This window comes from Taeniopygia guttata, chromosome 1A, assembly GCF_048771995.1.
Source record: "Taeniopygia guttata chromosome 1A, bTaeGut7.mat, whole genome shotgun sequence".
In the NCBI taxonomy this organism is placed as follows: Eukaryota; Metazoa; Chordata; class Aves; order Passeriformes; family Estrildidae; genus Taeniopygia; species Taeniopygia guttata.
This window is the reverse complement of record NC_133025.1, coordinates 68,894,870-68,920,500: the sequence shown is the minus strand read 5'-3', so window position 1 is coordinate 68,920,500 and position 25,631 is coordinate 68,894,870. Positions and strand designations below refer to the sequence as shown.

The window sequence follows — 25,631 nt, the reverse complement described above, 5'->3', positions numbered from 1 at the left end:
CCGCAGGCCGCAGCAGGTTTGGCTCTTCAACCCCAACCGGAGCCCAGGGGCGGGGAGGAGCCGCTCGGCGCGGCCCCACACGGAGGGCGGGCCGGCCCCGGCCCCTCCTCAGGTGCGGCCCAGCCCGGAAGCGCCGGGCGGCGGAGCGGGGCCATGGCGGGCGCGGGGCCGCCGCCGCTGCTGTTCCTCCTGCCGCTCCTGCTGCCCCGGCCGCCCTCCGCCGCTGCCCTGCGGCTGCTGCTGGACGCCGCGCCGCCTTTCACCTGCTCGCAGCCGGTAAGCGGCGCCGGGAGCGCCGGGAGCGCCGGGCCCGGGCGGGCACGGGGAGCCGGGATGGCGGGACGGGGAGCGGCCGCCCCGTGTGGGGCGCGGGGCCCGGCGGCGTCGCTGTCCCGGGAACGCTGCACGGCTCGCCGGGCTGCCCCGGCCCGGGAAGCGCTGTCCCGGGAACGCTGGGCTGCCCCGGCCCGGGAAGCGCTGTCCCGGGAACGCTGCACGGCTCGCCGGGCTGCCCCGGCTCGGGAAGCGCTGTCCCGGGTGGTGTCTCTGTCCCGGGAACGCTGCACGGCTCGCCGGGCTGCCCCGGCCCGGGAAGCGCTGTCCCTGAGCAGGATGTGAGTCTGTGCTAAGAGCTGACGTTGCCTAATGTCCTAAAAGTTTTAACCAGTTCCTTGCAGATGAGGGAGTTTTTTGGAGTGCGTGGAGAATGAAACGTTTCGTGTGCCTGAGGATTTCGAACAGGCGGATTTTTGTTGCCTTTTCTCCCTGTGAAACCGGCCGGACAGGAGCTGCCAATGCAGCGTCGCTGTAAAAAGTGAACCAACCAACCTGAGCGAACTTTGAATATGCACTCCTAGCTGGTCACTCTCCCCGGTAGTTTTTGAGGATTGTTTTGGTTTTGTTTTGTTGGTCACTTTTTTTGTGTTGTTTCAGATACATATAAGGAGTTTGTAGGAGGGGGAAGAGATCTGCTTTGGCTTTTTAGTTCTGTTAACAACAGCAGTGAGACAGGAAAATGGGCAGTTGTCGTCTAAGCTGGACGGCTTTATATGCCATGGTGCACTTTCAGCGGTCTGATAAAGGCAGATAGTCAGGTACAGCTATAGACAAATATAAAACAAATTGTGTCCTTTGGGGTGAAAGTTTCTGTAATCTTTTCCTGTACACATTTCCTGTCTTTTGTCTAGTTTGACACTTCTCCTAATGTTTGACTATATCTTTAACCCTATTTTACCACACCTCTGCTCTGCTGCCTTCTGTCTTATTTAAAGAGACCCCAAGAAAACTGACCAGTTCTGCAGTTTTACTTTAGGCTGAACAGTGTAGAGTTACAAAACCTAAACTTTGGCAAATGGAAAATTACAATATTGCTTAGGCATCTCAAGTAACCATGGTGTCCCAAACCTTGCTAGTCACAGAGATTGACAGCAATATATTAAAGAGTCTCTGCAAGTCCTTGAGTGGCTGTGCTCTGACTGACTTTGTTTTGCTCTCTGTCCCTCTTTTTTTAGGAAATGTCACCACAGTAATTGGGTGAGGGGTTCACCTGGACATCACCAACTTTCACAGAGGAGCTGTGTTGCCCCGTGCTCTGGTGTGCACACAGAGCATGCATGAATGTTGGGCTGCTACATTGGCCCTTTCTATCAAAAAGCCAATTTCCAAAGTGCAGATAGACTTAAGAAAAAGGAGCCAGCTTAAGCCCGGGAGCAGCCTCTTTAAGCAGCTTTGAAGCTCCTGACTCATGTAGGAAAAAGCCCCATCAACTGAAGCTGTGACAGTTGAAAACAGTTCCCCCTTCCCTTTCTGTGGGTTGTGCTGTTTTCAGAGGATGATTCGGTAACCCTCCCGTGGTGTGGCTGTGGTGTGGTTCAAAAGCAGAGCTGCTGCTGAGCAGGGTGAGTGAGACCCACTTCCTTTGTCTAACTCACCGTGCTCAGGCTGCTGTTGCTGAGCTCTGGAGCAGGTCAGGCTGAGCTGTGGCAACTTCCTCAGCAAAACCCTCATGTAGTAGATGAGATGGTGGAGGGAAAGTGTCATATCAGTATCAATAGGCATCTGAAAGGAAAATGAAATGCTTGTTAACAGCTCATCTTATAAAAAAGCCAAAAAATGCACTTAATGGGCATATTCACCACCAGTCCATCAAACTGTGCTCAGCTGTAGGGCTGAATAACACAGTACAAATCCAGCTCTTACCAGTAACTATTCCTTGTATATGTCTTCTGCAGGGTTTTTTTTCCTATGTGCAGGGGGAAAAAACATCCCACAGCTTAAATACACATCTGTTTTTTCACCATCAAATGTTAAATCACTGTGTTCAGTTGTTGTGCTGTAGCTGTTTTTGGGACGTGGCGTTCCTGGGGGTCCTGGAGGAATGCAGTGTTTATAACCCTGCTGTCTTTGAGGGGCTGGAAAGCTGTACATGGCTTGGTTTCTGAAATTTATCTTGCCAGCTTTCTTCACTGGAAGTCTCTCAAGAAGAATTGATGTAGCATCTCTCATGAAGACAAGCCATAGTGGTGCATGTGAGGACAACTTTTCCCCGGTCTCCTTTGCAAATGTGTTAATTTGGCCCTTGCTATTGACAGACTTCTGTCATTCCCCTCTGTGGCATCTTTCTGCTGTTAGGATGTTAACATAACACATGATCACACTGAGTGCTGTTAAAATATTTCTGGACCCCTTGGCATGAAAAGGATTCGTGATCAAAACTACTGAACTTCAGCATAAAAAGGGTTACTGATCAAAACTATGAAAATATTATAAAGACAACTTTAGAACTGATTGTTATGATGAAATTTTAACATTTGAATTTTATTTGGCTGAGAATTGGTATGAGAGTGAGATAAAAAGTTAGAAACTGTAGAGAAAAATACTTTTAAAAAGTTAAAACAATTTTGCAAAAGATGCTAATTTCCTACAAGCCTTAAACAAATCATCCTTCAGCATTTTTTCCTGTAATGTGTTCATGTGTTGATCTCTGCTTCTTTTTACTGAGGGAAAAGAAAAGAGAAACCTCAGTAAACTTCAAATCATTCAAGCCTCAGAAGATACATAGTATGGTTCAAAGGTGAAAGGCAAATTTTGGAAAGCTAGAGCCCTTCCCATTCAGCAGTCACTCCTTAAAGGAAAACTGGACTCACAGCAGTTTCTTTCTAGTTACCACAGCATCCTACTGGGAAATCTTTGCCTCCCATTACTTTAATTGAATTCTTATGGGATGGTGCTGTTAATCAGTTTCCCAGGGTTATTTCATTCAGATTCAAACGATTCTGCACACATATGGTCTTTTTTATGTCAAAAGCAAAATAAAAATCATTAGAAAAGAGCGAAAGAAACAGTTGCTTACTTTTTTGTGAAAATACAGCAAGTAAACAGGAAAAGTTGACTGTGGCTGTCCTGCTGAGAGTAGTTTCAGCATCACCTCAAAATCATCTGCTTCTCATATTTATGCCTCCCATGTCTGTAGTTTTGCTTGCCAGACCTGGTTTAAGCTCAGTTGGCAAGTAAGACCCACATAGCCACTCACTTACTCACTCCCCACCACTGGGATGGGGGAGAGAATCGGGTGAAAGTGAGAAAAATCGTGGGTTGAGATAAAGACCATTTAATAAGTAAAGCAAAAGCCATGCATACAAGCAAAGGAAAACAAGGAGTTGGTTTTTACCACTTCCCCTGGGCAGGCAGGTGTTCAGCTGCCTCCAGGACAGCAGGGATCCATCATGCATAACAGTGAGTCGTGAAGACAAGCACCATCACTCTGAACATCCCCCTCTTCATCTTCCTGCCCCCAGCTTTGTATGCTTAGTTTGATGTCTTACAGTATCCCTGTGGGTAGCTGGGGTCAGCAATCCCAGCTGTGTCCACTCCTGATTCCTGCACCCCCTGCCTTCTGCCTGGCAGGGGTGTTAGAGAAGCAGAAATGACCTGCTCACCAAGAACAAAAACATCTCTCTGTTATCAGCACTATTTCCAGCCCAAGTCCAAAACACTGCCAAACCAAATCCAAACCAGCTACTGGGAAGGAAATTAACTCTATTCCAGCCAAAACCAGCACACTCAAGTAGGGAAACTAGGTTAAATACTTCTGTTGTCCAGAGCTTTGTTAATGTTCTCTGGATGATCCAATGCATTAAGTAAGATTTTGTGTTGGTCGGACCTTACAAGGAAAAACCAACAAGTATTCCCTCAGGTGCTGAGGAGGCAGCCAGTGCAAATCTGACAGTGCTTGACTTACTGTGCTGCAAACTGAACTGGTCTTTTGCTCTAATTGCTTCCTGGCTTTTGAATTTCATTTACTGGAGTTACACTTTTTGGTATAAAAGTGTGCCCTCAGCTATGCCCAGATGTGTTCACCTGGGTACTCTACAAAAAGGAGATGGGGGTTTTCGTGGCAAGTCCTTTCTAGGACTTGCCTTTCCTTGAGCTTCTTATACCTCTGCCTGCAGTGTGGCTTGATCTTCACTTATCTTTGCTTCCTTATGCCAATAGTGAGGACATTCTATGTGGATGAGTTGTTCTTACAAGCGTTTTCAGCTCTTGGGTCATCCCTGTAGTGCTTTGGGGACTCGGAAGGGAGAGGATCAAGAAGTTAATTGGTGCCTTGTGGTGGGAGAATCCTTCCCCTCTTCTTGTGGCAAACGTGCTAAATGCTCAGTTAACTGATGGCAGCTTAAAACACTTCAGTGTAGTCAGCTACACATAAAAAATGGTTGCTGGCACAGCAATTAAACAGGTTACTGCATGGCAGGAAAAACACACGTGTAGGCAGTCCCTTGAAAACTCTGAGTAGGGTAGGGGAAAGTTGATAAAATACTGTTGTTTTTCCCCATAGAAACCCAGTGTTGAAAAGATAAGAAAGGCTTTAATTACCGTGTCAGTTCTAAATTCTCATCGACAGATGGCTCCTCATTGAGCTCTGGAGTTTTTAATAAATGTCAGGAAGGGCACAACACATCAAAGCTGGGAACATGCTTATGAATGCTTCACCTGGGATAATAGACCTGGAGGAAGAGAGAATCCCTTTGTATGATGTGCTGGATCAATATTAAATTCATATTGATCATTAAACAAAAAGCGGGAAATGCAGCATTTCCTCACTTGTGTTGTCAGCTATGACACAGAACTCCAGCACTCAAATGAAAGCAGATGTTGCTGCTCTTCAGGTTAATAATGCCTTATATTTTTTATAAGGGCTTTGTTGTGATTCCATGTACAATAATTACTGATAACTGGAACAGAACAAACACAAAATGACTGAATATTTAGTGATAGGCTTTAACAGAAATCATTACATTAGAAAAATCCCTATGGTTAGTAGCCAGTTATTTTTGTTTCCTCTTGAGGGTTCATCCCAGAGCGGCCACTCACTCTTTGTCCTCAGTGGAAAGCACTGTAGCAGTTGCTGAGAAGAAAATTAACTACATCTCAGATAAAACCACTGCACCTTTTCACATAAGAGGCTTTGTCAGGCCACATAATTTACCTTAAAAAGTCTGATTAAGGGTCTGAAGTGTTAGGACTCATTTTTTTCATAGCTTAATCCGTTCTTCCATACAGGTATTCACAATTTTTATTTTTCTCTTTTTCAGTGATTGTAGTTAGTCAGTTTGGATTTGGTGGTTTGGTTTCATCGGCATTTTTTTTTCCCCATTGATGAAGGATTTAGGTTGCAGGTGCTGGTTTTCTATGTACCTCTATGTGCATTTGTGGTACAGTAATTGGAGTGTGGATGTGTTTCTTGTGAAGGGTGCCTGAAGGCTGGATTTATATCTGTGTGTATTGTGACTTGTGTAGCAAAAGCCTGGAAGAGATTTTCAGGTTTTATTTTTTATATAAGCATGACGAGCTTAATGCCAAATCTTCCTGTTTTCCTTCCAAGGAACAGATACGTGAGCTGCAATGTGAGCATTGATCTCTGAAGTATTTTCATTACCAAAAAGGCACATCTGGCTTGTTCAAGCACCCTTTCCTAAAAATGTAAATAAACCTTTGGACACTAAGCCCCAAATAGACTTGCAGTTGACCTTAGGAAGTTGTAGAGGGTTTAAAAACCCAACTGCCTTCCCTGCTCCCTGAAATTAATTTTATGGTGGCAATGGTTGACAATAATATCCAGCTTTATTTGTCATGGCATAGGAAATGAGTGAGAGCAAACCTAGCCCTCCTTTTGATTTACAGTGACAACTTCAGGCTTCCTTCTCACTGGGATCTTGCATCACACTAACCAAGCAAGCTGACATGCTTCTCCCTGGTGACCATGGGGGCTTCCAGTATCAACAAAACATAACTGGGAGAAGCCAGGCAGAGCCCACATAACTTCTGGTTGCTTCTTTATGATCAAGGCATCTTTATTCTTAATGAGAAAGTGTCCAATTCTGATGATTTTTTTTCTTTCCTCAGCACAGTGGTGTTTGGTCATAGGTTGGACTGGATGATCTCAGAGATGTCACATAAATTGTGCCCAGGTTTCATGCCCTGTGTCCTTGGTTTTTTGATTAACAGCTCAGTCCAGTGTTTCCATCATGGTTAATTCTTCCAATCTGTGTGCATCACTGAAGTGCTTTTTCCTGCCCCTATCCCAGCACTGAGCAGAAGCAGGTTGCTGTCAATTTTATTTTGAGAGTAATATTCTCGTTTCTTTCCCCCACAGGATTTAAACTGTCTCGTAAGAAATAGTAAGTAATTTTTTTTTCTTTGTTGCAGTTTTCTCATCAGATCATGCTTTTGTTTTTTTTTTTCTTTTTTTAACTGGGTTCATACAGCATGTTTTTTCCTGCTAGAATCAGAGAGTTGTAAAGGGAACCACTGCTATCCTGCCTTGCTTTGGGAGTTTACAGTTTGATCCATTATAAGCTCCAGCTGGAAGAGGAATGGAAACTTATTTCTTTTTTGGGATCGAGTTTGGGGGTAGGCAGTGGCATGAGTAAAACCCAACCCAACTTGTTTAGTTTCTATTTAAAGCTGGGATCATCAGTTTTTAAAGAAATTGGAATTAAGGACAAGTTTGCCAGTAAAAGTTTATTACAAGCCATTATGGTAGTACTTGATGAAAAATTAGTGTATGAACTAGAATTTAAAAAGGGGCATAGAGGGTGCAGTTGAAAGCAATTAATGTAAATTATTTGGTGTAAGAGGTCAAGTCTTAGCAATGGTATGCATCTGAAAGGCCTTAGTATAATTATGGGTAATGTTGTGAAAAACGTTCTTTAAAAAAAAAGGAAGATGTTCTGAAATTATCCATTTGGTACCTGGAGGCAACTGAGCAGCACTGCAGAGCTCCTTGACTTTTCCTTGCAGCCCTTGTTCTAAGCAAGCTCATTCCTGCCTCGTTGGCCAAGCCTGTGTCATACTGACACAAGTATTTTTGTAGCCAGTAGTATTTTTTTGCAGTATTTTTGCTTGACTTGCCAGATCAGGGAGAGGGCTATGCTTGAAAATAATCAGATTTAAAACTTCTTTGGCAGGAGAGGGCTTGAATGGGATCAGGCTGGCTGATATTTCCCACTGGAATACAGCTTGACAACTCAGCTAAGCCAAACTAGAGCACCAGCATTAAAATGCTGTCTAAGTTAAATATTTGTATTTGGTTTAAAGTCTGCCTTATGGCTTTTGTTGTGTTTTTTTGCTCTAGGGGAAATCTTTTTTCCTTGGGTATCTGATAGATTTCTTATCATTGGGAGGCTGGAAACTAGCACTAACATTGTTCTGTTTCAGCAGAAGGTTGAAGGAGATACTGAGTAAACTTACTTGACCTGTTTAGCCTGACTACATTGATTCTGACAAGTACCAATGGATGTTAAGGAAAAGAAGAAGTGGAAGTTACTGGAATAAATGCAGATTATTACAGGCAATTTACAGAGTACTTCCATATAGAAAACTGCCTTTCTGAGCTGGAAGCAGCAGTTACCCAGTTTTCCCCTCAGAATAAACCTCACCCAAAGAGCAGGTCATAATTGCAATTAAGCAGAGCTTCCTCAACCCCACTCTAAATGTGGATTTCATTTGCTGGATAGGCACTTGCATGGAGTCAAGCTGGCTGAATGTTGCTGCTTGGACTCCCTCTGCTCCAAGCAGTCTCCACGTTTCTTCTGATGTTTTCCGTAAGGAGGATGGAAAACTGGTCCCTGTGCTTCAGATAGAGTGGAAAGTGGCCACGGATGGTAAGTGGTGGTTGTTTTATTTGAGCACGGAGCAGAGGAAAAAGTAAGGATAGAAAGGAGAATTATAACTTCAAGTCATGAAAGCAGATCTTTGAAATGGGAGAGATTGGCTGCTTAATTTTGTTTGGTGGGTGTAATCTCGTCTTTGTGTGCCTTAGTAAAGCAATAATTGTCTCGTTGGAGCCTAAATGACTACCAATAAGTCACATTTTCTCACTCACTGAATATCTTTGTTTGTTTGTCTGTACATGGTGCTTCCCTTGCATGCTCTTGTCCAAAGTTTTGCACTGCTTTAAGGCAGAATTAAACACATTCATTTATTCCTTCTGCAGGGACTGTGTCTGAGAGCTGTAGAGTTATGACCCCTAGCTATGGTAGTGTAGAAGCAGGTGTGGCTCAGGTAACCCAGTCATTGAACTCACCTGGGACTGTGTGTACCAAAATAAAGGCGTGTTTGCTTTGGCACCCAAGCTGCATGAGGCAGCTTTGAGGGGCAGAGCACAGCACGATACCACATCTGTGGAACTGCCAAGGTGTGTGGAGAATACATCACCTTCTCCTCTGCTCCTTCATTTGCACAGATGTAGCTTTGCCATGCAGGACAGCCTTTAGGCTGAGAGTGCTGTTAGTCACCCTGCATTCTCACTTTTCCAGTTATCTTTATGATGGGCTCCTCAGCACCTCAAAGCAGTTAGACTGTGGCAAGGCTAGGCACAGTGGTGCTCTCTCTGGGGGCTGCAGCCTCTCCTTGTGCAGAGGGGAGGGAAAGGTGAACGTGTCCCTCTGTCCCTGTGCCTGCAGCCAGCATCCGCTGTCTGGAAGGGGCAGAGCTCGCCGTCATGCAGGTCAGCAGCAATCAGCAGATCTGTGCCCAGTTTGACTTCCAGAACAATTTGCCTCTTCAGGTCCGTCCGGATGGAGGCCGGGTGAGTGCAAAGGGCTCCAAATTACGTTTTCTAGTCCGTGGAATTGTTTCTGCTTTCACTGTTTTATGGCAAGGTTCTTGATTAAAAAGTACAGACTGCTTAGAGTCTGTGCTGGACTTGAGATCTGCTGTCATTTCCCATTTCTCTTGCACTCTGCCCATCCTTCAGGTTTTAAGAATTGCTGCTTTTAGTTGCCTGGCATGTTTCATCACTCAGGAGGTTGCTTAAAGCAAATAATTTTAGGGGTTCTTGCATTCTGCTTGAGAGTATGACATTTTATAGCTTTTAAACTCAACTCTTACTATTGCTTCCACTTCTTTCTTGTACTCTCTTGTGGAGGAAAGCACCAACCTTGGGGGTGGCCGTTCAGATTACATTCCTTCTAGGAAACCCATCAGAAAAATGCTGAGCATCCACAACAGTGAGGAATACAAACAATAAGGAGTTCATTCCTTAATCACACCGAATTTAACCATAGTTACCTTACCACTTACCAGCACCACTCTCCCAGAGTGCCTCTCCCAGAACTTGCACAGCATTGCTGATGCAGAAAACAGTATAGATTTAAGAATGTGTGTATGGAATGGCCAGGTACAGAAATACATATGTATAAATGCAATTCTGAATGCTTAGCACTTGCAAAGTGCTACAGAATTCACACTAGACTGAAATTTTCATCTTGAAACTGCTTATTTTATTCTAGTCTCCTTTCAGTTCAGAATGTAGTTTGGTGGAAGTTCCACACAGTGGTTTGGCATAAAACTGTTGTATCAGCTCAAAGATCCCAAGAAAGAACTAATTCTAAACAGAAGAATTGAGTCAGACAAAGAGACCAGGTATATTTAATACACTTGAGTTCCAATTTTTCATAGTCAAGCTTCAGTTAAAGGATTACATGGGATGAGGGCCAAGTCAGCTGTTAATTGCAGTGGAACAGGGCCAAGTCAGCTGTTAATTGCAGTGCTTAGAGAGCAACATTGTCCTTTAAAGTCCTTGTGTTTTGTTTGCAGTGGAATTTCACTTTTGACCGTTTTGAAGTAGAACCTGGCCAGACTTACCAAGTGACTGTGTATCACCTGCCCAAACTGGGCATAAATGGAGACTACAATTGCAAGTCCACTTCTCTCACAATGCCTGGTAAGAGGTGATTTAGTTCACTTATGCCTTGAGTTTAGGAATGTGGTGGTTTGTGGGCCTCTGGCAGGAATGTGGGGGTTTGTGGACCTGACATCACTGCTGCTTTTACTTAATTTTAAATCTTTCAGAGCTGCCCCTGTGCTTGTGGCAGCTGGAAGTACTGAATTTCCAAATCACAAGTTTGGCTTCTAGTACTAAATCCTAGACATGTGAAGTTCAATTTCAAAGGCACAGTTAAGCATAATTTACCAAGAAACTTGGTAGTGCTGGGTGCCTGACCCTTTCTTGTAGATGCAAAAATTTTCCTATCGCTAAAAGAATTTTTACTGCTCCTCAAGGTTGCTGAGCATCTGCAATCCCTCTGGCTGCACTGACTACTTCATTAATATTTGGTGCTTAATACAGATCTTGAAAACTGGTTCCTAAATTTTTTCTTAGCTTACTTATAGTTGTCAAGCTGACTTTGTAGTTATAAAATGGCAAAGTGTGGAGTGTGTCAGTCAATGTGAGCTGGAAAAGGAGAAGGGAGCACTTCATTTTCAGTGCTTGTACCCTTTCTTCTGCTTGTTCACACTAAGAACTTCCTGGCTTTTATCCTTTATTACTCTTCAGAAACCTAGTATGTGGTGTTAAGCTCAGCAGCTGCAGGGAGTTTTGCTGGTTAGAGCCTATACATGAATGATATTGTAGAGAGACATTGTAAATTTATAAACTTTGTAAAGTTTAAATTGGTAACTTTGAAATTGGAAATTTAAGATATGAAATGTTTTCTCTCAACTGTCTAAGCAGGGAGTTGTTACTTTTCCTTTGTCCAAACCCTGGAGGAGAGACATAATTTAAGGCTGAGAGTTGTAAATCCCACATTGCTAAATGTTGAATATGTAACTCCGGATTTAACTCTGAAGGAAGTCCCAAAAAGCAGAGCCAATCTGCTAAATAAAGGAAATTAGAAATGTGGAAGAGTGTTTTAAGATTAACAAAGATTCCAGCCTCCTGATTTTTCTATGTCAGAATGCCTTTGGAGAAAGCTATTGCTGAGGAGTGATTACAGGGTGCGGGGATGAAGTTTTAATTCCACTATTGTGACCTTTTCTGCACCAGTACATTATCACTGTATTATTAAGTGTGCTGTGTTTTTAGTTTCATTCATTTTCTCTGTTCTGAGAAGAAAAAGAAGAACCAAACACACCATGACATGAGTGTAGGGACTGTTTTATATGCTGGAGACCAGTATTGTTCTTCTACAGAATTTTACCACTGCTTTAGAACAAAGGTGTCTACTCGTTTAGGAGAGCTTGGTTTGGTCTCTGTCTTCTAATAAAGAAATGTCGTTTTTTCCTAAAAGGAAGTACAATATTTCTGACTAGCTACTGATGGTCTTTCTTGCAGATTGCAGGGATTCTCTGATGAAAAGAACCATCCCATGTATAAAGACAGGTAAAAATTTCTGAGTCACATAGATGTGGGTGCTCTGTTGGAATATTTGACAGTTGAGAAACACAAGAATATCTGCCCTACTTCCAGGCAGCTTGTGGGAACCCAGGATCCAGGGTAAAAGTCTAGATGATGCAACGCTGCTCGTGAGCTTCCACCCATGGATGGAGCCAGCCCGGTACCAAATCCATGTGGCCAGTTACCTGAATGAGAAGAGATGTAAAATGATCACCCACGATTTCACTGAGGTAAGTCCCTTCCCAAGTCATACCTTCTCTGGAGATTTAGGCAAACAACTTAAATGCTTGCTAAACCAGGACATTTGAACAACAATTTTCAAGGAATTATTTTTTAAATTGTCTTTGGAAAGAGAAATTTTGTGGATAAAAGATCAAAAAAGAGGTTTTATAATGCATGAAGCAGCCTATAAACACCTGCAAAGTCAAATTTTATGTTTGACTATCTGGGCTTTATTACCTTTTTCAAGGCAGTGCCTGGGGAGCTAAGACTAAGCAAATTAACCAAAATTAAGATGCTAAGTTTCAATAAATCATTGAAGTACTTTATCAAAGATGATCACAGGAAGGTGTTAATTAAATCTTTTATATAAGAATGAGTGATTTACTAACAGATGCTTCATTCAAGCTGAGAATCAATTTCTGTAGGTCTTGCAGTCTGTGTTGCTGAGAAGCTCAAAGTGTCCAGACTGTGTTCCAATATAAAAAATGTTTCCCTTCAGGCATTTGAGGGAGGAGAAATACTGATTATTTGGAATCACTCTCCACTCTTCCTTGCATGAGGGCAGATATGCTGGCATTCAGTTTGTTTAATCTTTCTATTCCTTAACACTTAAACCCCTTAGTTCCTTAACACTTAAAACCCTTGTTTAGTCTTTCTATTCTTTAGCACTTAAAAGCCTTGCATGCACTAATATGTTTAAGCTATTACTGACACAGATGGGACAGCTGTGTGAGTATTTCCCTGGTGGAGGGGAATACACCTCATTTTGGAGTTTGTATCTGCTAATCACTGTGAAGAATTAGGTTATCGTGATATTGATTGTGTACAGCAGGTAGCAAGGGCAATTTACATGCCTGTTCTAGTGTCAGAAGTAGTGTTGGCAGGTGCTTTTAATTAAACAAGGAAGCATGTTAATGTCTACACATTACAAAGCTGAAGACCTCTGCATTGTTAAGAAACTGTAAGTTTAACTCCTTTGAAGTTGTACGAGATACATCCCTAATTATTTCCTGTTACCTGTGCAATCTTGGCCTGCTGTCTTAATTGCATTGCCACGTCTGTCACACAGGACACCTGCAGAGATGGTGGCCAGATCCTTTACCCATTCTGTTCTCTGTGGGCTTCTTGTTCAAAAGAAAAAAAATAGCTTCTGCTTCTTTGGACCACTCCATTTTATCCTGTCAGCTCTTTGGGGTTTTTTTTCCTGCTTTCATTCAGTTTTCTTCCTTCCCTTATAACTCGCATCTGATTTGTGCAGGATGGACTACAACAGCAAGTGAATGTCACAATCAAAATAGAGAAGAACATAAAAGCTTGCTGTAGCTACCAAGTACAGGTGAGATCACACTGTTGTCCCTGTGTCCTTCCTTCACAATTAAGGCAGTGAGCACCTTAGGAATGTTAGGGGTTTTTTTTCACAGTGTTTTGTTCTGAGATTGGCTAATCTGTAATTACCTGCATCAGGAAAATATTATGGCTAAAAGAAATTTTATATAGGTATTCTCTGTAGTTAGTGGCTTTTCCTTAGTACAGGGCTGCCAAGTCAGAGATTATGGGAGTGAGAATGGCAAATATGCAACCTCAGGAGCTCACAGCCTTTGTCATGTATCGTGTAAGAATGCTTGATTAATCTTGTTTTCTGAAAGGAAGTGGGAATTCTATGTCTCTGTGCTAAAATACAAAGAACATTGAGGAAGGAGAAAGTAAATCAGGGAACAAAATTTCTTTTAAGAATAACTTCTGTTTTCTGGATTATTTTCAATTGCAGATTCAGCCATTCTTTGCAAACTGTGGCACAGACTGTCTGAGACACTCTGCTTTCATCCCATGTGAACCACTTCCAAGTGAGAACCACTTCTCTGTAGATTAGATTCCCATTGTTGTACAGCTGAGAACTGAATTTTTAACATAACTTTTGTCTTTTGCAGGTACAGAACCATCGGGTAAGAAGTTCTTCCAATACCCTGAAACTTTTTTTGCTGCTCTTCTCCTGTTGTGTAGAATTAGAAATAATCCTTCTTGCTAATGACCCAATGGGCATGAAATGTCCCTGTTGAAAATTTTATATTATTTGAAAATTGTGAACCACCCATAGATGGTGCACATGTGGTATATGAGCTGTACCAACCATATTGGGAACCCACCAAAACTCCCACTGAAACCTCAGAGGATGTGAAGAGCAGCACTTGGCAACCACTTGGTAAAAAAACACCAAAGCAACAAAGAGCAAGCAGACCCCACACCCTGATAAAGCTCTTGGTCTGGACTGTCATGTGAGGGATGGAGAGTTTAGGTTTATAAGGGTTTCATTGTTCAGGGATTTCTTTGTTCTTCTTTTGAGCCACCAAGTTCACCCAGCCAGGTGTCATAATCAATATGTGCAATAAATCTCTCTGATGGAGATGAGAGCCTGGTGTCTAAAATTTCTTTAACAGTCCCCTTGTAGCACTGAGTTCAGAATTAATTGTGTTAAGAATTACTTCACCATGATTTAATGAGGCAAGTATTTGTATGCAGTGTGAACCTTAAAGAGCAATTTTTTGAGAGACACTTCACTTGCATAGAATTCTTTGAGAAGCAGTTTTGACAAGGAGAGTCTTAATATAAAATACTTTCTGTCACTTTGCTCAGTGTTAAAAAATTTGCATAATATAAAGCAGCTTTTGGAGAGAATAGCATGCATATATTCATTTTTATGAATGTCAAGATAACTTGCGCATAATGATTTGACATCTTTTTCTTTGGCTGCAACACCTGTAAGGACCTTTTGCCTGAGATTAAAAAAAATTTAAAAAAGGAAAAACACCTGTAAACTGAAATTCATGACCCAAAATAGTGAAATTTAAAACTAGATTACATGAACAGGCAGGACATGGGCGGCATGCCTGTCAAAGCTGGGTAAACATTGCTATTTAGAGGAAGGTTCTTGATCTGTGTTTTCAGTGTGCTGCACATATGGTTCTTTGTGTGGAGCAAGTTAATGGTGTACAGCAGCACCATGAAAGCAGGAATTGGTTTGGAGGAGTGACTGTGGATTCTAAGGGGGAAGTACTGGTCTACTCAGCAAAGCCAGGGTCCTCCTCCCTTGTCTTCTGCTGCTCGAGAACCTTCTGCTCTGTGGTGAAACTCTGTGTAAGACAGTGTCTGAGGAGTGGTTTTGTTTTGCAGATGATACGATGATATGGCTCTACTGGTGTATCACCGGGATCTCTGTGTTACTAGTGGGGTCAGTCATAACAGTTGTGCTGTGCATGACTAAAAAACGAGCAGGTGAGACTCATACCAGCCAGGAAGAAAAAATCCAATGCTAAAGAATATTTTTTTCTCTTTCTGTACCTATTCTATTGCGGTTTTGTTCCTTGCTGTTATTACAATGCTTTGCCTCTGAGATAATGCCTATGAAAACATCTTCTGTTTTACATTATAGGATTGCAATGTCCTTATACCATCCACTAGATAAGTAAAGCCTTCCACAGGTTATCCCCTCTGATGCTCCATGTTCATAGCACTTCAGAGTTCATGAGGGGAAAAAGGAATTTCATAGTTCAGCCCTTTGTTTCCTGCAGATTGCTGCAGATTTTTGCACTTACTTTCCCCCTGCATTGCATAAGAGTGTTGCAGAACAGAAGTTTCCTGTTTGTCCACACTGTTGTCTTCCCTATGTTCTCCAAAGTCTTTGAAAAATTTATTTTATACTATTGTGAGATTAGATAAAGTTTTTCAATTGAAGTGGAAGGGATAAAAAACATAGGATAGAGACTGACATCAAACAACTTGGAAAATTTGGTACTTAAGGGCTAACTCCTAGTTTCCTGTGCTGCAGCCATGAGGCAGTTATCTCAGGGAAGTTGTATAAGTCACTGCTTGTCTTGTTTTCTTTTTACATGACAAGAAGAATTGGTAATCATTTGGAAAATTTCGTAACATCAAACTCATCTGTAAGATGCAGCTAGGGACATTTTAGTCACCTCTTCAGAAAAGCTTCTTAAGAAACAGATGCATTTTAAAAGCCCCTTCTCCTTAAAGAGAGGTCACAGAGCAGTTGGGGATTCTGACTGCCAGGATTTGGGGAAGATGGTGAAAGTTCATTTTGAGTGCATTGTCTCCTCTCAAAGGAAAAATATAGCAATAACTGGCTGTAGAAGAGTTTTTATTCATTCAGTATGTTTTTTTATTAGGCTTCTCCCTCCTTACAGCTTTATCTCCCTAAACAGTTAAAGATTTTTTTTAACCTAATCTGTGGCAGGTGGTGTGATTTTAAGCATTTAATCTTACTTCATGTTTTCAGAACTGACAGTGGCCATCTCTCTTTCAGAGCGCCGGCGAAGGAAATGCAACCACGACAGTTTGCAAGCTGGTAAGATGCCACCTGTGTTACGTCAAGCACCTGTCATGCAGGTCTCACAACTTGCCCAGAAGGGGCTTTTGTAGGCTCTAACTACTCTGTAGATGCTTCTTGAAACCAAAAGTTAGCCTTAGGATCTTCCTGTTTAGCTAAAAGAAGCCGTGTATATGGAATTTGGAATGCTGTATTTGTGTGATGGGAGGTAATTGCTTTGGAATGTGGGGACGCTTTTGACCCAGCCGAGGCTGTACTAGCAGAAGAAGCTTTGCTACTCATCCAGGCCATAGCAACAGGAGATTGGTTTGGGGTGGGTGCACTCAGCTCTCCACCAGAGAATACAGCAATATTTGCAAACATCTTGAAGCTGCTGTAGTGTTTTTGTGAGGTGAAAGCTGATGAATCATCTGGGCATTATTATAAATCACAGCTCCCCTGTGTCAGTACTTTCGTATCAAATTTACAAAATGAGATGATGTCCACATACGTTGCCAAAATAGCATTAAAGCTTAAAAAGTTTTGTTACTACCCTCCTATGCTGATGAGTGCTGACTCACACCATTCACAATTTGGGGGATGTGGCTGTAATTAATATTTTTCTGTCTTCCATCAGCACCGCACACCGAGCTGTCCCTGCCGCCCTTGAAGCTGCGGAAGGTTTGGATTGTGTACTCTGCTGATCACCTGCTCTACGTGGACGTGGTGATGAGGTTTGCTGAGTTCCTGATGACGGTCTGTGGCACTGCTGTGGCCTTGGATCTGCTGGAAGACCACCACATCTCGGAGCTGGGGCCCTTACCCTGGCTCACACGGCAGAAGAAGGAAATGGAAGAGCTGTCTTCAAAGATCATCATCTTGTGTTCTCGGGGCACCCAGGCCAAATGGCAGGCCATGCTCGGGAGTGAGCCTGTGTGTCTCAAGCAAGATCAGCAGAAGCCAGTGGGAGACCTGTTCACCCCAGCCTTGAATCTGATCCTGCCAGATTTCAAGAAGCCAGCCTGTTTTGGAATGTACATAGTTTGCTACTTTGAGGGAATAAGTACTGAGAGAGATATACCTGATCTGTTCAATGTCACATCCAGATACCAGCTGATGGACAAGTTTGAGGATATTTATTTTCGGATTCAGGATCTGGAGAAGTTTGAACCTGGGCGGATCCATCGAATCCAGGAAATCACAGCTGAAAATTACATCGATACCCCCAGTGGGAGGAAGTTGAAAGAGGCCATAGAGACGTTCAAGAACTGGCAGACTGAGCACCCAGACTGGTTTGAGAATGAAACCATCTGCTTGGATAGTGATGAAGAGTTGCATTCCCTGAACAGAGAGAGCCAGGTGGATTCACTGCTGAGTGAGCCAGGTGGAATTGTGAAACACCAGCTGCACCTACGTGAGCCTGACCCCAGCTGCTGTTACACCATCAACCTCCACATGCATGAAGGTGAAAGTGCAGGCTGCAAGCTGCAGCCTCAGCTTAATCCATGTGGGGATCCAAATTCCCAGACTGTGGTCCTTCCTATGGATGTTCCTCCAGTTCAGGTAGTGGAGCCAGTCTCTTCCATGGAAGATAGAAATATACTCAGTCACCATGTGCTGAGCAATGAAGACTGTATGGAAGGAGTTCCTCTTCTGGAGACAAGCTTTCCAATGAGGAATAACGTCATCCTCCATGATGGCTCTGAAGCTTCAGTAGCTGACCAGAGTCCTGCAAACTTGTCAGATGTCCTGAGTGACCATCTGAATGGACTCATGTACCCTCTTTACCAGCAGAGTGTCATTCCTTCGGAGCCATATCTCTGCCAGGGGGAGGCTGATGAGCAGAACCAGCTGGTCTTTGTTGACCCATGCAAAGACCAAAGACAGTCAGTGCAGTCAGACCAGGGCTACATCTCCAGATGCTCCCCTCTGCCTCCTGAGGACCTTCTAGAGGAGGAGGAGGAAGAGGAGGAGGAGGAGGATCAGGAACAACAGGGGGGCTTCCACGAACTCTCTCCAGAGGTTTTGAACAGCCTAAAGAGCCTCCAGAAGCAGCTGTTTTTCCAGGACATTCAGAGGCGCTCTAGCTGGAGCTATCCTGCAGAGGTGATGGACATTGACCAATCTTTGGAGGACTGTTAGGCTCTGCCTGGGACCTGCTCTGTTTGAAATACAGGGATGGAAAGTGGTCCCATGCAGAGTAGTACTGAGACTGCATTTCCAGCACTGCCCAGCACACATGGAATGTTGCCTCCAGTCTCTGTGGAGAGAAGCCATGAGTGTTGGCCACCCCTGTGAAAGAACAGGCAGTGGTTCTGTTCCTTGGGGAAAAGTATTACACTGAATTCTCACTGATGGATGGCAGAAAAATTACTGTGGCTCATCCACTCACTCGTGCCTTCAAAATGCCCTCCAGCTGTACTGATTCTGTTGCACTGGATAAAAAGTCACAGGCATGGTTTAGAAAATAGGTTTAGATAACATGGTGACAGTTGCCATTTTAATGCACATTTTAAACATTTCCTTGTAAATACTGTATTAAAGATGTGTGCCTTAAATTTCAGCTAGATTAGGGCTGTCTCTGCCTGGTTGATAAATGTGCCTAAAGATTTTTCTTTTTCCCTCACTCATCATTCATTTGCAGCTGCATTTCCATGGTCATTCAGAAATCAAGTGGAACAGCTGATAATAAGTGGGATAAACATTTAAATTGAAAGTTTCCATAACTCTTCCTGCCTCTCAACTTGGAGGTGTGTGCTTGAAAACTAACAACAGCAGTGAAGGGGGAAGAGACCAAGAAATGGAATTTGGTTTTTTTTTTTGCAGTTTTAAGAAATGTGGGGAAGAATCAGGGAAATCTGGTGTATTCTGTGACAACACTGCTGCAGTGCTGTTTGCTGTTGGATATCTTAGCACCAGGAAGATGTGAACTGAAGATCTAGATAGTGACACACAAGGAAATAAAGGACTATTTTGGAGGAGGAAAAACTGTAGCCTCAGCATATGCTGTTTTAGAGTAGAAATTTTATCTGAGTTAAGGGAGGCTGAGCAAAAACGACTGTAAGATGTACTTGTGTGGGTTTAAGCTCAAGCACAGGTAGTTCAGGCTAACCACCATGAAATACTGAACAGACTGAGGGATTCATCTTCCAGGAGCAGTGATGGTGAGGCTGGCATTTACCCTGTTTCTTATCACTGTTCCTGCAGCCCACTGGATAACCACCTGTGAGACGTAAATACATCCAGGCCTTTCTCCTTTGTCATCTTCCCATCCATCTAAGTTTACTTGTCAAAAAATTTTTTACTCAGCTTTTTCAAAATCTAATGTTTCAGAAAAGAATCTATTATTTTGTCTTGCAATTTATTTTGTATTGTGTGTATTTTATAATTTTGTGTCTAACCTGTGGGGTTTTCTCCTTAAATTAAAAATCAAGAATATTTTTTGGATATATTCATTTAAATACTTCTGAGTCCTCAACTCTGCCTAACTCCTTTTGTTGATTTATAGTAAGTTCTTAGTATTTGTTATAGAAATCTGAGGCAAAACTGAGCCAGAACTGAACTGGCTCATAAATGTCAAAATATTCCTGCAAAGCACAGTATGGAGATGAGCTGGACAGAGCTGAGGGCCTGGAGCCATGGGAAGCACACATCCCATCAGGAAGGGTGGTAAAGGAACTATTTGTAATTTCCATGCAGGACTCTTAGGACGGCTTAATGACAAAGAGAGAGTCCCTGCAGAAGTCCACACTTAAGGCTGGGAACCTTTCTGCTCCAACAGGAATCCAATCTAACCCAATGGGAGCTAAGCAAGAGGCAGCTGTGATCTCAATGCTTCTCCAATGAGAACCCATTTCCCAGATTATGTCAGTAATTGCTATCTTGATGATCCCACTTCTAAAAGTTTCTTTTATCTTACAGCAATTAACATGTAAATCTGATTTTTTTTTTCCCCATGAGTCTTTTTCAAGTGGTATGAATTCATATAAATCACTTAAATAGGAAGCTCAGAAGTGTCATCTGAATTTCCTTGCCTTAGTCATTCCCTTCTCAAATAACTCCCTTGGTGTTACAGCTCTTAGAATTTGCTTTCACTTACAAAAAGTTTGGTTGAAGGGAAAATCCAGACACTATTTTAGCAATCCAGTATGAGAAAAACAAGTAACTTTAATGCATCTGTTGGTCTCTATTCAATACAAAACTGAATAGCCCAGCAAGAATCAGAGGGGGGAAAAGGAACAAAATCAGCCACAAGTTTCTAATTTTATTTTAACAACCTTGCTTTTTAAAAAATACAAGTTCTGATTAATGCCAGGGGGATGCCAAGTGTCCATCAGCTACAGGCCTTATCTCTCACTTCCGTTTCCCCTCCTGGGAGTAGTCATCTCTTTTCTCAGGATAACAAACAAAGAGCAGTAAAATGCTAAATAACTGAGTTGTGTAACAGAATCCCAAGGGACCTGTGTCTTAGTATGGCACAAATTCGTTCAGCAAAGTGTTACTGACCTGGACCAGTAATTTAATGTTGGCACAATGTACATGAGTTGTGCAAGGTGCATCGGGAGAGGTACTGTTTGCACTTTCGTGGTACCACCATCTCTCTTCTGCAAACAGAAAGGTTTAAGTGGAAGCAAGAGCTCAATTACCAAAGATAAGGGAATTCAAGAGGAGGAGCAGGTTTATAAACAATGAAGATCTTTAAATGTTTTTTTCATAGTAAGTAATTGCAGGAGCAGCAGCGCTGCCCTTTTAGTTGCAAGGGGGCTTCTGTATAGCCAACTACAAGAGCTTTACACTCCCCAGACAGCACATTTCCTAACAACCTAGAAACCATGGCACCACAAAGAACAGCTTTTTCTACAAAGGAATTCTATGCAACACAAGTGTCAATTTGCAAGGTCTCGTGTGTCCCAAGCAACCTTTTCATCCATGGAAAAATCTGAACTGTGAGTTCACTGCCAATAGGTTAAATATGCCATGGCCACATGAATTTCAAATATGCCATTTTTCTCAATAATATCCTAACTGGAAAAAGGCACTCACATTTGAACCAGCAACATTGTTATGGGCTATGAAAGGGTACTGAAGTAAGACTCATTAATAATTGTGCTGTGATTATTTTGATGTCTCAACTATGCTCATGCTTCAGTGTATTAGGGATTAGCACTTTAGTGCTATTGGGAACTTGGCCGTAGGAGTAGCCAAACATAGTTGGCGATGAAAAGCTTTTTTTTTTTTTCTTCAGCTTGTTTTTGGCAAAGTTGGTTGGGGATTTTTTTTTTCCTTCAGCTGTTTGACTGAATAATGGAGTAGTCCTAGGTTCAGGTATCACCTTATTCTCTCTTGAATAATTATTTCTGAGCTTCTACTACCTATTGAATACTGAAAAAGGAAGGTGCAAGGAAACAAGTATCTGTACAAGCATAATATGCCTGTAATTACACCTCCTTTGGCCAGGAACTTAGCATCCCCTCAACACATTTCACATCACATAGGAAAATTTCACAGTACCAAGTTTTACAATCACAGTCACTCACAGCACCAAGATTGTCCAGACAAGAAGAAGTTACCGAAGAGAAAGGCCACTGGCCAAAATTCACACAACTGCCCATGTAAGGGCTCAGGTTAAAAATAAAGCACTGGTGGGAAAGTTAAGCCTAGCTTTTGCCAACTCTCCATTTGGCACGAGGAGAGCAGCCAGTCACCCATCCTAGCTGCACTTCTGAACAGAACAGCTCTATTGACCCATCTTTTCTAGGGGCTTTTCCAGCCCCTCAAAACCCATCAGCCACCGAGAGCTAGGGGAGGAGACCCCCATGGCAGCCCCACTTCTGCCTCTGGGAGCTGGAAGTTACCAGACTGTAAACATTTTGTTGTAGCAGTCCACCGGAGCAGGCAGTTGATCCCACTCTGTGACAAGGGAGCTGGGACAGAGGCTCTGAAGCCCAGGTCCTGAAGGAAAGAATGAATGTGTGTGTGGAAGAAGTCTGGGCTGCACGTACAGTCCTGCTGTGGGTAGCAGTTGGCTGTGCTTTATTTCCCCTTCCCATCAGGACAGCTTAAAAAAAAGAAAAAGAAACTTGCAACAGGAAACTGTTGTTTTTCACAATTATTGCAGCCTTGCCCAGATAACAAAATATAAACCTGGGAGGGGCAAAGTCCTTCCTCCAAAGGACTTTGGTCTGCGTGCTCCTCCTTCCATGGGGCTGGTTTCAGGAGCAGCGGCAGCCATGCAGAAGATCAGGCCTTAACCCCACCCAACATTCATGGAGCTTAAAACCAAAAAAAACTGTGTTCCTATGAGAGGTTACTAACAATTTTTCCCCACCTACCCTAAACCACATGCACACAGAGGACAGGATGCTTTCACCAAAGCTCGAGAGCCCCTCTGCCTCAAGGGCTCTTGCAGCACTTTGCTTTCTGTGCTGAAATGTGAGGTTCACTGAGCGTGGAGCCCGCCCCGAGCAGTGCCAGCGTCCTCTGCTCTGCTCTTGGAGAGGGGACACTTTGCAGGCTTAGCCCCATCTCTGCTTTCTCAAGCAGGCGTGGAAGGGGGCCGGAGGAAACTTTCCAGCCTTTCTGGCTGTGTAAAGGAAGACCCTACGCTCCGTGTAAAAGAAAACCAACGCTGATCCCGTAAACATGCATATTCACAGAGAAATGAGAGCCCCAGCGCCTGGGGATGCCAGCAGGAGGCTGCTGTAAACCCTGTTCTCACCAGAAATAAATGTCTTGGTGGTTATGAAATGGGGCCTAAGCCCTGGCTTATGTCCATGCTGGACTGGTTTCTTTAGCATGTGAAGTCAATGTAAGATGCAAAAGGTTGAAGCACAGAGGTAGACGTTTTGGCTAGGAGAAGGTGGCTCATGGGCTTGAAGTGACCGAGTGGCCAACATGCTTCCAGAGGTTCCTTAGCTGGTACACAAAGGCCTGGGAAACACAGGCAGCAGCTTTGCAAGACCTAGGGAAACCAAAGTGTGCTTCCTTTTGTCCTTCCCGTCCCTGGAGGCAACATCTGCTGGTCAGGCCCCTCTTGCATCTCATTATGGTGGTCAGCAGGAGTTCTTAAAGGAGGGGACAAAATGCAGTGGTCCCTGTTGAGGATGAAAAGTTAAAACTGAACCTTTTCGGTGACAAAGAAACACAATGTCCTGGGGTGGGGGGGGAGGGAAGAGTGGGACCCTCCAGGCAGTGGAGGGGCAGAAGCACTAGAAGAAGTCTCGTCATGAAGGACAGGTGCGTTTTCGGGGGACAAGTGTCATCCGTAGGCTCCTGCAGGTAGTCGGGTTTGTGCGGAGCTTCCGCTGCTGGGTTTGTCCGTAAGGAAGGGAGGAGGGGAACGGGAGTCTGACAGGGAAAAACCCACGTCCCCTTCCCCTGCTCGGCCACGGCGGAGGGAACCTGAGCAGAACGCAGAGACAGAGACTCTGCCGGGAGCGGGCCCGGAGGCGGCGGGAGCCCGTCCGTGGGCGGCCGGCGGGGCTCAGCCCTGGGCTGTGACCGCCAAGGCGTTCACGTAGCCGTGGGGACCCACGTCCACGTCGGAGAGCCCGTGGGCCAGCGGGGCGGCGGCGGGGGCGGCGGCGGCCGGGCCGTACTTGGCGGGCGGCGGGGCGGCGGCGGGGCGGAGGAGGCAGCAGGTCTCCAGCGCCTCCAGGCCGCGGCAGGTCAGGAAGAAGAGGTTCTTGAGCATGAAGAGGGACAGCGGCTGCTGGTAGCGCAGGAGCAGGAGGCAGCGCAGCGCCAGCAGCGGCGCGTCCAGCAGCCCGGCGGGCAGCAGGAGGTGCAGGGCGAGGCGGGCGGCGCCGGGCGGGCGGGCGGCGCTGAGCTCGTACAGCCACAGCACCGGCGAGGCCAGGCAGAGGAAGTAGACGGCGATGAGCAGGTAGCGCAGCGGGGCGGGCAGCGGCGCCGGCCGCCCGGGCTGCAAGACCAGCTCCAGCAGGGAGAAGCTGTCGAGCAGGTCGAGGCAGGTGGCGAGGAAGGCGGCGGCGGCGCGGTGCTGCGGCGGCGGCTGCGGCGGCAGGAGCAGCTGTCCGGCGCCCTCGGTGCCGATGGCCCGCAGCAGGCAGTACAGCAGCGGCGCGGAGAGCGCCAGCGTGATGCGGAACCCGGTGGTGCCCAGCGGCAGGCGCAGCTCGATCAGCTCCAGGATGGAGGTGCCCAGGATCAGCGCCGCCTTGGGCGTGAAGGCGATGGAGTAGATGAGCCAGGCGAGGTGCGCGTAGGCGAAGTCGCCGCCGCGGGGGGGGACCCCGGCCCCGCGGCCCCCGGCCCCGCGGCCGCCGGGGGGGCCGTGCAGCAGCAGCGGGTGCGGCGGCGGCGGCCCCGGGGGCGGCGGGGGCCGCTCCCGGCGGCGCGCCCGGCTGTTGCGGCAGAAGAAGATGCCCCAGCCGGCCGCCAGCACCAGGTCGGTGGCGATCCAGCTGCACCAGTACAGGTCGGTGACGGCGATCAGGTAGAGGTCCAGCAGCGCGCCCTGCCCCAGCAGCAGCACCAGGGACAGCGCCTGGAAGCCCCAGCGCCGCCCTCCCCCCGCCCCGCCGGGCCCCAGCAGCGCCCCCGCCGCCGCCCCGCCGCCCCCCGCCCCGCCGCCCGCCGCCGCCGCCCCGTACAGCTCCGCCGCCGTCATGCCGCGGCCCGGGCTCACGCCGCCGCCGCCGCTGCTGATGCTGCTGCTGCTGCTGGGGAGCGGCGAGGCGGCGGCGGGCAGCGGGGTGGCGGGCGGCGGCACCAGGGGCTTGCTGATGCTGCTGCTGTCCTCCTCCTCCTCCTCCTCCTCCTCTTCCTCCTCTTCCTCGGCGCTGCTGCGAGGGCTGCGAGGGCGGCGGGCCCGCGCCGAGCCCGAGCTGGACCCCGAGCCCCGCCGGCTGCCGCCGCTGCTGGAGCCCCTCTGGAAGAGGGGCTGCCGGTCGGCGGCGTGCGGCGGCGGCGGCGGCGGCGGCGGCGGTGGCGGCTGGAAGGAGCCCGAGGAGGAGGAGACCGAGCGCTGGTTGGAGGCAGCGCGGTGCATGGTCCTCCCCGGCCCCCGAGCCGGCGCGCCGGGCCCGACGGCCGCGCCGCGGCCCCCGACCCGCCCCCGGCCCGCCCCCCGCGCCACCGCACCGGGCCCGGGCCCGGCGGCGGCAGCGGCAGCGGTGCGGAGAGCCCGAGCGGCGGCAGCCGGCGGGGGAGCCCGGGGGCGGCGCCGAGCAGCAGCCGCAGCAGCTGCCGGAGCCGGGGCGGGCGGCTGGCGGCGGTGGGTGGGCTGGGGCTGGGGCTGGGGGAGAGGCTGCGCGGCCGGGGGAGGGGAGGAGGGGGGCGAGAACGGGAGGGTGAGGAACTCTCCCCCGCCCTATCCCCGGGGATGCTCCCCTTCCACACCTGCCTCCTGCCCCGCAGGAACCCCGCGAATGGGGCGAGCCGCCCATG

At 46.1% G+C, this 25,631-nt stretch overlaps 2 protein-coding genes across 3 annotated transcripts; one reads left to right on the top strand and one right to left on the bottom strand.

The window, feature by feature from the left end:
• Window positions 1-73: 73 nt before the first annotated feature.
• On the top strand, window positions 74-19,681 carry IL17RA (interleukin 17 receptor A). Of its 2 annotated transcripts, XM_012569365.5 has the most exons (13): window positions 74-276; window positions 6,656-6,680; window positions 8,019-8,165; window positions 8,967-9,091; window positions 10,102-10,228; window positions 11,618-11,665; window positions 11,753-11,910; window positions 13,161-13,238; window positions 13,671-13,746; window positions 13,831-13,845; window positions 15,071-15,172; window positions 16,218-16,259; window positions 16,858-19,681. In XM_012569365.5, exons 1-13 carry the CDS (start codon window positions 154-156, stop codon window positions 18,360-18,362), a joined length of 2,571 nt encoding a protein of 856 aa, XP_012424819.5. In that variant the 5' UTR covers window positions 74-153; the 3' UTR covers window positions 18,363-19,681. The 2 variants fall into 2 exon arrangements, with proteins under 2 accessions (XP_012424819.5, XP_030119779.4); XM_030263919.4 differs by lacking the exons at window positions 74-276; window positions 6,656-6,680; window positions 8,967-9,091 and having other exon boundaries at window positions 8,027-8,165.
• Window positions 19,682-20,464: 783 nt separating this feature from the next.
• TMEM121B (transmembrane protein 121B) lies at window positions 20,465-25,322 on the bottom strand. The gene is made up of 2 exons (XM_072923985.1): window positions 24,813-25,322; window positions 20,465-24,749 (listed from the first exon to the last, which is right to left on the bottom strand). The coding sequence occupies exons 1-2, from the start codon at window positions 25,231-25,233 to the stop codon at window positions 23,704-23,706; spliced, it is 1,467 nt and encodes a 488-aa protein (XP_072780086.1). The 5' UTR covers window positions 25,234-25,322; the 3' UTR covers window positions 20,465-23,703.
• Window positions 25,323-25,631: the final 309 nt, after the last annotated feature.

Bases quoted from the DNA above. Each gene is read 5' to 3' on its own strand.
- IL17RA (XM_012569365.5), top strand. From the start codon at position 154: ATGGCGGGCGCGGGGCCGCCGCCGCTGCTGTTCCTCCTGCCGCTCCTG. The intron at 8,166-8,966 runs GTAAGTGGTGGT...CTGTGCCTGCAG, and splicing joins GTGGAAAGTGGCCACGGATG to CCAGCATCCGCTGTCTGGAA. The intron at 10,229-11,617 runs GTAAGAGGTGAT...TCTTTCTTGCAG, and splicing joins CACTTCTCTCACAATGCCTG to ATTGCAGGGATTCTCTGATG.
- TMEM121B (XM_072923985.1), bottom strand. From the start codon at position 25,233: ATGCACCGCGCTGCCTCCAACCAGCGCTCGGTCTCCTCCTCCTCGGGC. The intron at 24,750-24,812 runs GCGGGGCGGGGG...GGGCGGGGGGAG, and splicing joins CGGGGCGGCGGCGGCGGGCG to GGCGGCGCTGGGGCTTCCAG.